We start from the raw sequence: 12127 nt of genomic DNA, 5'->3' as shown, positions 1-12127 counted from the left end.
TGTTCAGTGAAGTCAAGGCGTTGTGACCTTGAAGTGTCTGGTGCATGGATCGTTCAGATTTTTTTTTCATATGAGATTTTGTGTGTTTATGTGTGTGTGTAGGAGAATGCACGGTACAGGGTTTCATCATGTGCTTGTTTGTCTATGTACAAACATACGTCTGCATACTTCGAAGATCCTCCAAGTAATAAATGCTCCATCGGTGTTAGGGCACCAGTTAGTAGTGGAGTGACGTCACAGCAATACCGTTCAACGGCTAGAGAGCGACATGTTCACTCCACGACGTGTGGCAGAGTATGCGTATTCATCGGTCTGCCCTCACCTCTCCTGAAGCGATGAAGGTTCGCTCTAGCCCCGCTATCGATGGTGACACAACGGCAGCCGAGGAATGTTTGCCTAGCGTCTACCCTCTCCGAGACCGCAACGACCACTGCTTGCTCGTATATCGGACATCTGTTATCGCATTCAGTTGGGAGGTAATCTTGGCGCATGTAGTTGAGAAGTGGGGTTGGCTATGAGTCTTGACGGGTCCTATCAGAGTGTATTTAAGAAGCGTACGAGTGTTGGCTATGTCAGTTTACATCAAGTGAGTTAGTGAGAACTATTATATAAAATGTATTCCTGTGACTGTGGTAAATCTTTCACTCGTAGTGATAATCTTCGTCGGCATCAGCTCCAGAGTTGCCAAGGAGGGCCTGCAGTGAAAAGGGTGAGAGTGGATAATGCAACACCTATGTTATACGTGCAATTGTTGTAATGTGACAATTCCTATGAGCCAAGTGAATTCTCACCGAAGAACCATGAGTCATAAAAATAATGCATGTGTTCAATTGTCTGACGGTGTTCAAATTATAACGAATGCATTCAATTGCCGCATTGCTACATACAGGGTGGAGAGTTCGATTGTAACCAGTGACTACATTTCATTTTTCAATAAGATTAGGCAGAAGGTCATTGAATTACTGGAATCAGCCATCAGGATCCATAAAAGCATCAAGGTGAATATGGAAGTTTTTGGGAATTATATTCTTCAGACTGATGATTCGAGGGACACGAAGTCATTTAATTCCAAAATAAAATAGTGGACCAATCTTCAGATTTGAATGCTGTTTTTGATGGATTCCGTGATGTAATTGTGGCACAAACGACTGAGTTCCAGGATCGTGACTCAGGTATTTATTTTTTTAAAAATTTCAATAAGATTGAATAGTAATATTTTTTTTTTTATAATTCAGGTTGGACTTGTGAAAAAATATTGTTTCTCGAGGTCAACATTAATAAATACAGTCCACTGGAAGGACGTTCATATGTGAAGCTGCCTCAATGTATTCAATGGAAGAAGCTGTTGTGAATGTTCGTAATGAAGATCAATATTGTTTTGCTTGGGCTATAACATCAGCATTATATCCTGCAGATAGTCGAGTGTCCGAACTTACGTCATATCCACATTTTTCCACTGTTTTAGATGTCACAGGTATGGATTTTCCGGTTAAAGTTAATAATAAGAGTATCGAAATATTCGAAGATAGGAATGATATTTCAATTAATGTTTACGGTTTAGAGAGTACATTTGAGAAGGGTAAAATGAAGTATGAAGTGATTGGTCCATTGCGATACTCACAGAGAAGACTCCGGAGACATGTCAATTTGTTGTTTATAACTGATGACTCCGGTAATGGTCACTATTGTTGGATCAAAATCTTTCAAGATTAGTTTCTAATCAACTATCAGCTCATAGACAGAAAAAATATTTTTTGTGACGGATGTTTGATATATTTTTCTGATGAGAGATTGCTTTTACGTCATAATATGTATGATTGTAATCACATTAGTACCACAACACCAACTACTAATTTAAAGATCAATAAATATGGTAGAATGGTTGCGGAAAATAAACTAATGTTTGAAAACTTTGAGAGGCAAATGAGGGTGCCATTTGTAGTGTATGCTGATTTTGAATCAGTGCTTAAACCGATTCATGTGAATGAGCCAAATCCTGGAAGTTCATACACGATTAAAACATTCAAACATGCCCCATATTCATTTGCTTATTTGATAAAGTGTTTCATATAATGATGATTTGACAAATTTGTTACATATGGGGTGTAGATGCAGCTCAGAAATTTGTGAGTAGCATTGAAGATGATTTGAAAGAGATACATGAAAATCATCTCAGAAACCCTAAACCAATGGATACACAAACTGTCGAAGAAGAAGAACAGTTTGTTGCAGCCAGAACTTGTGGTATATGTAATAAAGCATTTACTGATGGTGACGTCAAAGTAAGAGATCATTGTCATGTCACAGGAAAGAAAAGATCACATGCCGCTCACTCGAAATGTAATTTAAATTTCAAAATACCAAACTTCATACCTATCATTTTTCATAATTTAAGTGGTTATGATTGTCATTTATTCATAAAAGAATTGTATAGGAATAAAGAGAAAGTTGATGTTATCCCGCAAACTAAAGAGAAATATATATCTTTCACGAAGCATCTCTTTACACACAGCTATACCGATAAAGATGGTGTGGTTAGGAAGAATTATCTCAAAATGAGATTTATCGATAGTTATAAATTTATGACTAATTCGTTGGAGAAGTTGGGTGCAAACTTGACCTCCGATCAATGTTTGGAGATGCACAAACATTTCCCACAAATTGAGAAATTCAATTTGATGAGACAGAAAGGTGTATTTCCATATAGTTTTGTTGATGACATTGACAAATTGAATTATCCATTACTTCCGACAAAAAATCAGTTTTATGACACACTCAATGTGAACATATATCGGAAACTGATTATGATAGGGCTAGAAAAGTTTGGAATTTATTCGAGTGTCAGAATTTGGGGGAATACTCTGATTTGTATTTGAAGTCGGATGTATTGCTACTATGTGATATTTTTGAAAACTTCCGCACCACAAGTTTAGAGATATATAACTTAGATCCGGCACAATATTACACTGCACCTGGATTATCATGGGATGCCATGTTGAAGTTCACTAATGTTGAATTGGAATTACTAACTGACATTGATATGATTCACTTTTTTCAAAAAGGTATACGAGGTGGAATTAGTCAATGTAGCGAGAGGAAACATATAGCAAATAATAGATTTTTACCCAATTATAATCCCAACGAACCTTCCACATTCATTACATATTTAGATGCAACAAATCTATACGGTCACAGTATGTCACAACCTCTACCAACAAGTGAATTTACATGGTTGACACCAAATGAAATTCTTAATCTCGATGTGATGGATGTGAGTACTGATAGTCCGTATGGGTATGTATTTGAAGTGGACATTCATTATCCACAAGAGTTGCATGATAAACATTCTGACCTTCCATTTTTAGTCGAAAAAATAATACCACCTCGTACACAATCGAAAATTCCCAAATTAATTCCAAATTTGAATGATAAAAGAAAATATATTGTTCATTATAGGAATCTACAGCAAGCTGTCAAAAATGGATTGATTGTAATGAATACACATAGAGTATTGAAATTCAAACAATCATGCTGGATGAAACCCTATATAGATCTTAATACTGAAATGCGTAATAGGTCTAACAACAAATCTGTTAAAGATTTCTATAAACTAATGAATAATGCGGTGTATGGAAAGACAATGGAGAATGTAGATAATCGAATTGATGTTAGACTCGTTACACATTGGGAAAATATAAAGAAAAATATAGGTGCCAGCACTCTCATAGCCAAACCAAATTTCAAAAATTGTTCAATTTTCACTGATAATTTCGTTGCCATTCAATTGGGTAGAGTGAAGGTTCATTACGATAAACCATTATATTTGGGATTTTCCATATTAGAATTATCTAAAACAGTCATGTATGACTTTTTCTATGGATGCATCAAACAACACTTTGATGAAAATGTCTCTTTACTTTACACAGATACCGACTCGCTCATTCTTAAAGTAAACACAGAAAATTTTTATGAATTCATAAAAACTAACATAAGTAGATTTGATACATCCAATTACAGTATAGTTAACCAATTCAATATTCCAGTAACAAGTTCAGTCTTGGGTAACTTCAAAGATGAATTTCCAAATGATCCAATCATGAGTTTTTATGGTACAGGTGCTAAAGCATATTATGTGAAATCTGTTGATGGTGAATTTAAGAAAGCCAAAGGGGTTAAACGATCTGTAATAAAGAATGAATTGACATGCGAAGATTATCAAAAAATCGTCGAACAAGGTGGTATGATATTCAGAAAGATGAATTCATTTAGAAGCGTGTTACATGATATGTATACTGAATTAAAAAATAAAGTTGCATTATCATATCACGATGATAAACGATTTATCATTCCGAATACTACCCACACTCTTCCTTGGGGTCATAATGATATTGAATTTTATGAAAACGATCCAAATGAGAACATTCGTTGGATAAGTAATATTATTCAACAATCACAATCTCAGGAGACTCCATTGGATCAATTGATTAATTTATTATCTGCCGAGATCAATGATTGAAATATCATTCAATATCTTCAAAACCGGAAAATTCAATATTGATATTTATGTAGCCATTTATAATTAATAATATATGATAGAAGTAATGTGATATTAATGTATTATGTATGTATGTATATGTATTACTGTAATGAATATAAAATGATTAAAATTTTATTTGTATTATTTCTATTTCCCTAATCAATTACTGCAATATATAGTATAATGTAAATGACAGAAATATCAGTTTGAAGAGAATCATCGTAGAGTGCACAATGTCTAAAACAATCGATAAGTTTGGTAGAAAAAGAAAATGGGGTGGTAATGTCATTCGAGGTCCTCCTGGGAATGGTTTTAAATTAACAAAAGATGGTCATTATGACATGCAAAGGAAAATATTGAAAAATACAAGTGAACCAATTGACAAGAGTGATTGTGTAACTGTATCATATCTTGAGGGGGAAATTAATGGAGCAAAGGAAGTTATACTTCTAGCCCTACAAGCTGCAATACAATCCACAATAGGCAATATTGCTCGGGACGCCCGGCAAGCATTTAACGATAAAATTGCAGAGGCTCGGATAACTTTCACTCGTAAATTTGACAAACTTACAAGTGATGTAGACATAAAAATGTCTGACATAACAGCGTCTACAAATAAAAAATTTGATGCTATGTCAAACATAACAGGGACTACAATGAAAAAGTATGATGTACTGGAACAGAGAGTTGAAGTATTGGAGAAAAACCATAAAGAAGTTTTGGAGAGAAAACTATAAAGTCAGGCCATCATCATCAGGTGGACTGGGATATCCAGGACTGAACATTAATCCAAATCATAGAATAATACAACCAAAACCAAAACCAACTGATGATGTATTAATGGAACCAACATGGTGAATGTATTCCCTCGTTAGGTTAGGTTAATAGCTACGTTAGGTTAGCTGCATACTTACGTTAGGTTAGGTGTTAGGTTAGTATTCCCTCGTTAGGTTAGGTTAATAGTTACTGTAGGTTAGGTTAGGTTAGGTTAGGTTAGGTTAGGTTAGGTTAGGTGTTCGGTTGCATAGCGGTAGGTTAGCGTACTAGGTTAGGTTACGTTAATACATACGATAGGTTAGGTGTTCGGTTGCATAGCGGTAGGTTAGCGTACTAGGTTAGGTTACGTTAATACGTTAATACGTTAGGTTAGGTGTTCGGTTGCATATTATGTTACGAACGCGCGCGCGAAGAGGGCGTAGATGTCTCTCCAGATGTCCCGCCTACCTGGGGCCGGAGGCCCCACCCACCTGGGCGGAGCCCAGGCAGTGGGCGGGGCCCGTTAGGGCCACGCCCCCCCCCCCCCCCCCCCCCCCCCCCCCCCCCCCCCCCCCCCCCCCCCCCCCCCCCCCCCCCGTCGCCACCAACTTTTCGGATACCCCGCCCCTTTCCGAAGCCCCGCCCCCTTTCCGAAGCCCCGCCCCTCCCCTCCCGAAGCCCCGCCCCCCCGACTCCCAACATTTGCGCATGTACACCCCTACCCTCATCGCGCATGTGCGCTCCCACCATTTTCCCACCGCTCACGCATCGAAGTCGATACCCTCCGGAGAGCACTCCACAACATTCAGTTCGAGAAGTCATCTCATCGAGAGCAGTCCACTCCACAACAAGGCAGTACGTTCCAACGACCAACTTGATATTTGAGTAAGTAAATTAGGAATGTTATTTTTTATATCAACTAACTTTGTATTATTTCTTCTTTTTCAGAATGGCAACCAATACACAGGAGGTGAATAATGCTGTGGCGTCTATTCTGCCGGTGTCCGCTGACCAGGAGGAGGCAGCATCTTCGAGAGCGGTGACGGTTGACCAGCCAACCACTTCGCGTTCGCGAGTTAGGTGCAGATCTTCTAGCCCTGACTTATTCGAGGAGGAGGAGGAAGTCAGGGCTGTGAAGAAGGTTTGCCAACGACCTGCAGCAAAGGTTGGTCCTATTTCAAAGTACCGAGCTACTTGCAATAGGACTAATCCTTATGCAGGTAGTTTTTCGACCTCTCGTAAGAGGGCCTCCACACCAGCAGCAGCACCAGCAGCAGTGGAAATTCCGAGGAGTCCTTCTCCGGAGTTGGTGATATTGTCGCCGTTGGTGACGCGACTACCACCGCTGCCAGCGACACCGGCGGATCCTGAGGTGTTGGTGCCACAGCCTATCGGAGAGGTTAGTGAAAAGATGAGTGTTTTTCTGCAGAGATGCAAGAAAGCAGAACGAGCTGCCCGATCTAGCGAGGCCGAGTTGGTTACCATGAAGCGACAAATGGCTGAAATGGATAACCGACGGAGGGAACTCCAAAAGGAAATGGCCGAAATAGATCGGAATTATGCATCTCTGCAGGAAAGGTGTAAAGCAAAGACCTCTTCGATAGAGCTGTACAAAAAAGTAGTGACAGTTATGGACACTCTTTTTGTAGATGAAGTGTAAATGTAAGATTAGTTTTAGGTTAGTTAGGAGTATTTAATTATGGTAGTTTTAAGTTTATATTTGTTAAGTTTATATTGAATAAAGGAAAAGGAAGTGAAATAAAGGGTGTACACTGTTTTTTGGTTTGGTACACATTGAACAATGCGATGGTTGGAGCATTTTTCTTCACTTCCTCTTATTATCATTATTATTTTTTTATTTCAATTCCAAGTTCTTCTAGACAAATACCTCACATCAATTTTTGTGTTCTCTAATCACTTGTAAATAATTTCATGTGAAGAAAATTTAAAAAATAAAAAAATAGACATGTTTCATAGTGAAATCGACAAGTATATTTCATTTGTATTTTATCCATTCAAGTATCTCTTTCATTGAATATGTCTTATGTCACTTTGCAATTTACCCCTACTCATTGAATATGTCTTATGTCACACTACAATTTACCCCTACTCAATGTTCCACTCCTCTCCCACTCCCTCTCGAAAGTATAAAAGTAGAAATCATCTGATGAAACATTCAGTTGATCAGCTAGCATCGAGATGGAACCCGATTCAACCTCCGAACCCTATAGCTGCCCGGATCAGGGGTACAACTTCAATTACTGGGATAACAGCCAGGTACAGGTTGTCTCTTCCACCACGGAACCCCACAGTCCGCCATACGAATACCGGGATCACGACATCAGGATGCAAGTTCAGCATGTCACTGGCAGTGACGAAGGACACTTGGATGACTCGGAATATCCAGATCCTGACGGATGGTGGGACCCTGCTTATGATGACATTGTCCCAATGAGTAGCGACGACGACGATGATGACGACGACGACTCTGGTGATGATGCTGATGACGAGCTTGACGTTAGACGTCCTCCACCATCCCCTATCCTCATCGAGGATAGTCCTCCGCCATCCCCAATCCTAATCGATGATGATGTCCTCAATTCCGATGATGACATATAATCATCTACTCGTCCATCATTTCCTTTCCTTTCCTTCCACGGAGTACACACTTTTTGGTTGGTGTACACGAGGCACTGCGAGGCTGGGGCAGTGTCTTCCTCCCTTCCTCTCCCTCTTATTAGTTTTTTTTCCATAATAATCACTAGAATTTCTCCTAATAATCGCTCAGAGTTTCATTCTTGATGTTTTCGAATCTCAAACACTGTTCTACATTTCACCCCCTCCATTTCATTTCTTCCAATATAAATATAGCAACAATCCCAGTTCTATATCATTCTTCCACAATGTCGAGTACAGGACCCATCCAAGTACATGAAATAGATTCAACGTCTGATCATTTGAGTACAACCTTCGCTCAATTTCTGCAGCGAATCTATGATCTTCCTGATGATTTCGCAGAACGAGTGGAACAAGGTATTCAGGACGACATAGATGCTGTTGACGATAATAATGCGGATGATGTGATTAGTATATCATCTGATTCAGCTGATTATGACGACGACGACATCATGAGTATATCATCTGATTCAGATGACTACTATGAGGATGATATCATTAGTATATCATCTGATTCAGATGACGATACCATAATTATTGTTTCTGATGATGAGGAGCGTTAGTCCATATCATTGCATGGATTAATAAAAAAATAACAGCCCTTTTCAGGGCTACAATTAAAGACTGAAACAATAAAAAAAATAGCTCTTTTCAGAGCTACCATTATACTTTCAAACAGAAACAGATTCATACCATTGTTAACATTATGTTAACATTATAATCTCAAACGAAATATATGTATGTGAAAGTATTCATCATTATATGCATATGAATGATTGACAAATGCCAACTTCAACTTTCATTTAAAGTAGTACTCATCATATGCATAGATATTCAATGACTATCAAATTCCAAATTTCGACTTTTCAGTCAAAGTAGTAATTTATTTGTCATATAATGTATAGATATTCAAAGACTAACAAATTTCCAACTTAGACTTTTATTAATCAAAGTATTCATTTGTCACATAATCTATGAATACTAATACAACTAACTACTGTTTGTGTGAATAATGTAGCCCTGAAAAGGGCTGTTGTTTTTTTTTTGACCAGTAGGTCCACGGTTATTGTGCCACAGGTTGGACATTATTACATATAATACATGTAGATACTCGGGTGAAGTTTGTTAGTGGCCTCTCGCAAGCTTCACACCAATTCTGTCCCATTTCCATAATTGAGACAGTGTTGTGGGTGTTGACATGGGCATACCACCCTCCATTATTGTTTCTATGCGAATAAAACCGAAAGCAGCACCAACATAGTTTTTTGTTCTCTCCATCTATTGTGCTGATCAATACGTATGCATCCAATGCACAATACAAATCCAAGGGATCTTCCAGTGTCTCACTGACATTGAGTGTTCGCATACCGATCCTCATAGCACCATCACCTTCAGTTGTGTCAGCTTCTATCCCTTCATCATCTCCTTCTTCATCCATGACCCTCTCAAACTCCATCACGTCATCATCTTCGTCGCTTTGGTTGGCCTCGTTTTCAACTTCGTCTATCTCATCTTCATCGACTCCAACATCTTCTGCTTCAACTATTACTTCCTCTAGCGGAACATTGACATCCTCATCATCTGATTCGTCTATCCAATTGTTTTCATCAACAGCAGCTATTCTATTTAATGCAGCATTTATTTTTGCAGAATTCATCTTGTTGTTGTTTGCTCACAGTTGTAGAGAGTGAATGAATGAACTCTAGGTTTGCAAGTCAACTTATATAGGAGGTGATGCGACTCCCACTTGACTCGTTTAGAGTGGAATAGTAGGAGAAGTTATCCCACTATACTTCCACATGATGTTGATTTGTATAAATAGAGATCGTAGGTATAGGAGAGAGCATTCAGAGTTTCTGTAAGTCATCTCTTTATATTTCTAATCGAATTAGTAAAATGCCGTTTCCAAAAGAGTGGAATGAAAAACCAAAAGTGTGTGTCTACCCAATGATGATTGCAGGGGCTATTGTGTGCTACTTTTGTCAAATAAGTAGACCTAAGGATTCAATCAATCCATGTACTGGTATGTGTAGTGATTGCGTGTTGCGGATTCAACTATCGCCTCCTTCTCATCCACCGAAGCGAACAAAATCGGATTATCGTCAACAACAGTTACAGTGTCTGAAGTGTTCCGAACCTATAATATTTAACAATATAGGTATCTGTAGAAATATTTGTGGTATCTGTGCTGCCGTTCCAACTCCACTGCAACGTTGTTTGCGTTGTGATACATATTCCATGAATTGTTGGAATCATGTATGCAATGCATGTAGAAGTACTTGGGATCTGTGTGAGAAGGTTGGTCAACTCTACCCCAATAGGAGAATCCATTTTTTTCAATGTTGGTGTTTGACGCACGAGCAACAACTATTGAGGAATAGAGTCAAAGAACGTTCCACATCCACAGAGACATATTAACATTTTTCATTTTTTATTATCGTTATTGTCCTCTATTATTAATAAATATATATATATTTTGAATTTATTTGTATTATTTTCTAACATTTAAAAATACATGCATGCAACACAAAGTTTTCCTCTTAAATGACAAAGATTGTTACATGCGTGAATAGTTTAGTGAGAGAGCGCATGTGCCAGTTGATGAAAGAGCGCATGCGCTAGTTTATTTTCTTCTATAAATGGTGAGGTCTCAGTAACATCATCACCTTTCCTATCCACATTCTATTGCTATCACATATCATTCCTCAGACCTTAATAATCATGAGCTCTATGCCGCTATTGATTGCTGAAGATGGTTCACCACTTGTTGATATCGATCAGACTGATTTTGAAAATATTCCAGTATTACATTTATCGAGTCAAGATTCGATAAATGATTTTGATATTAACGACTTCGTTAACTTTGCAGATGTGCCAGAACCAAATGAGCAAATTATTATTGAAAATCCGATCGTTTCGCAATTATCATCACTCAAACACTCTTCATCTACCCTTCCTCTTGGTGTTGATAAGAAATCTAGAACAATCAAGAGGAAGGTTACTAAGGCATCTTCATCGATTGTCACTGACTTTAAAGAAAAGAAAGAATCCAAAAGTGTTGTGCGACAGAAAAAACCCGCAACGAAAAGTGACAGATCGAAGAGGAAGCCAAAAGGTACTCCTAAAGAAATGAAGAGTGATTTGAAAGCTGAACCGCTATCTTCTTTCAGCCCCCTCCATCGGTTTGGGGAAATGAAAAGGAAAGCAAAATGCCGTCTTGTAAAGGCACAGATGACTATTGCTGAACTTGAAAAGAGTGAGCGAGCTATTAATGCTAATAATGAAACTCTTGAAGCATTAGATGCCAAGATTGCATTAGCGAAGGTTGAATTGGCTAGAATGTCTAAAGATGCTGATGAACTCCGTTCAAAAATTGGTAAAGATAAGCAATTCCATCAACGTTCGAGAATGCAAGCTCAGGCTGAGCTTGAGGAGTCGACTAAGCTTTATGAGACAGCATTATCAGTGAGAGATAATTGGCAAAAAGAGTTGGATACTGCATTTCAAAGTGACGGCGATTAGTTTTGGGAATGATAATGTGTTTTCAATATCGTGAGTTGAAAAATATAAGCGGGAATGGAGTATACAATTAATTTGGTTTGGTATACACAGAACATTGCGAATGGCTGGGGCAATGTTTACCGCTGCAATATTTTTCAGTTCACATACTTATAATTGAAATGAAAACAATAATGAACTTTAATATTACTTTATTCATAAAAGTCACTATTATATACATTTAAACCATATTTGATTCATCAATCCAAGAATTTTGTTCGCTAGGAAGGCCTAACCACTTTACATATACTTTATTTTTTCTTCTCTTCAACACCTTCTCAATCAGATATACGTCAGGATTCTCGGTTCGTAATAACTCTTCTTCGTAAAAACATCCTCTAATCGGCTGTTCATTCATATCTTCAAGATTATAAGTCGTTGGGATGGTTTTATTAATTTTAACAATCTTGAATAGCTCCGTGGTAAAATTCGCAGTGTAAGACTTTTCAAAAATATGTTTGTATTTACTTATACGTACAATATCATTTAATTGGAATTTGGGTTTACTTTGTCTTCCTCCAATTCCATTGATACCCTTGAATTTTAATTTTGTTGTTGAATCAACATTGATGGGTGCCATACCTATTGTACGATGAACTT

At 37.9% G+C, this 12127-nt stretch overlaps 1 protein-coding gene across 1 annotated transcript; it reads left to right on the top strand.

Annotated features, from left to right (window-relative positions):
- Positions 1–5954: 5954 nt before the first annotated feature.
- Positions 5955–7062, top strand: LOC141486647 (uncharacterized). The gene is made up of 2 exons (XM_074184998.1): positions 5955–6178; positions 6242–7062. Exons 1-2 carry the CDS (start codon positions 6027–6029, stop codon positions 6951–6953), a joined length of 864 nt encoding a protein of 287 aa, XP_074041099.1. The 5' UTR covers positions 5955–6026; the 3' UTR covers positions 6954–7062.
- Positions 7063–12127: the final 5065 nt, after the last annotated feature.

Source organism: Leptinotarsa decemlineata, unplaced genomic scaffold (assembly GCF_025532065.1).
Source record: "Leptinotarsa decemlineata unplaced genomic scaffold, Ldec_3_MD MMD2_tig00026361_RagTag_RagTag, whole genome shotgun sequence".
Taxonomy (NCBI): domain Eukaryota; kingdom Metazoa; phylum Arthropoda; class Insecta; order Coleoptera; family Chrysomelidae; genus Leptinotarsa; species Leptinotarsa decemlineata.
The sequence above is the reverse complement of the archived record's forward strand: the minus strand, read 5'-3'. Positions and strand labels throughout refer to the sequence as shown.

What these genes read in the sequence shown, in the direction of transcription:
- LOC141486647 (XM_074184998.1), top strand. Translation starts at nt 6,027, where the DNA reads ATGTGCGCTCCCACCATTTTCCCACCGCTCACGCATCGAAGTCGATAC. An exon ending in ACGACCAACTTGATATTTGA is followed by an intron (nt 6,179 to 6,241) that starts GTAAGTAAATTA and finishes CTTCTTTTTCAG; the next exon opens with AATGGCAACCAATACACAGG.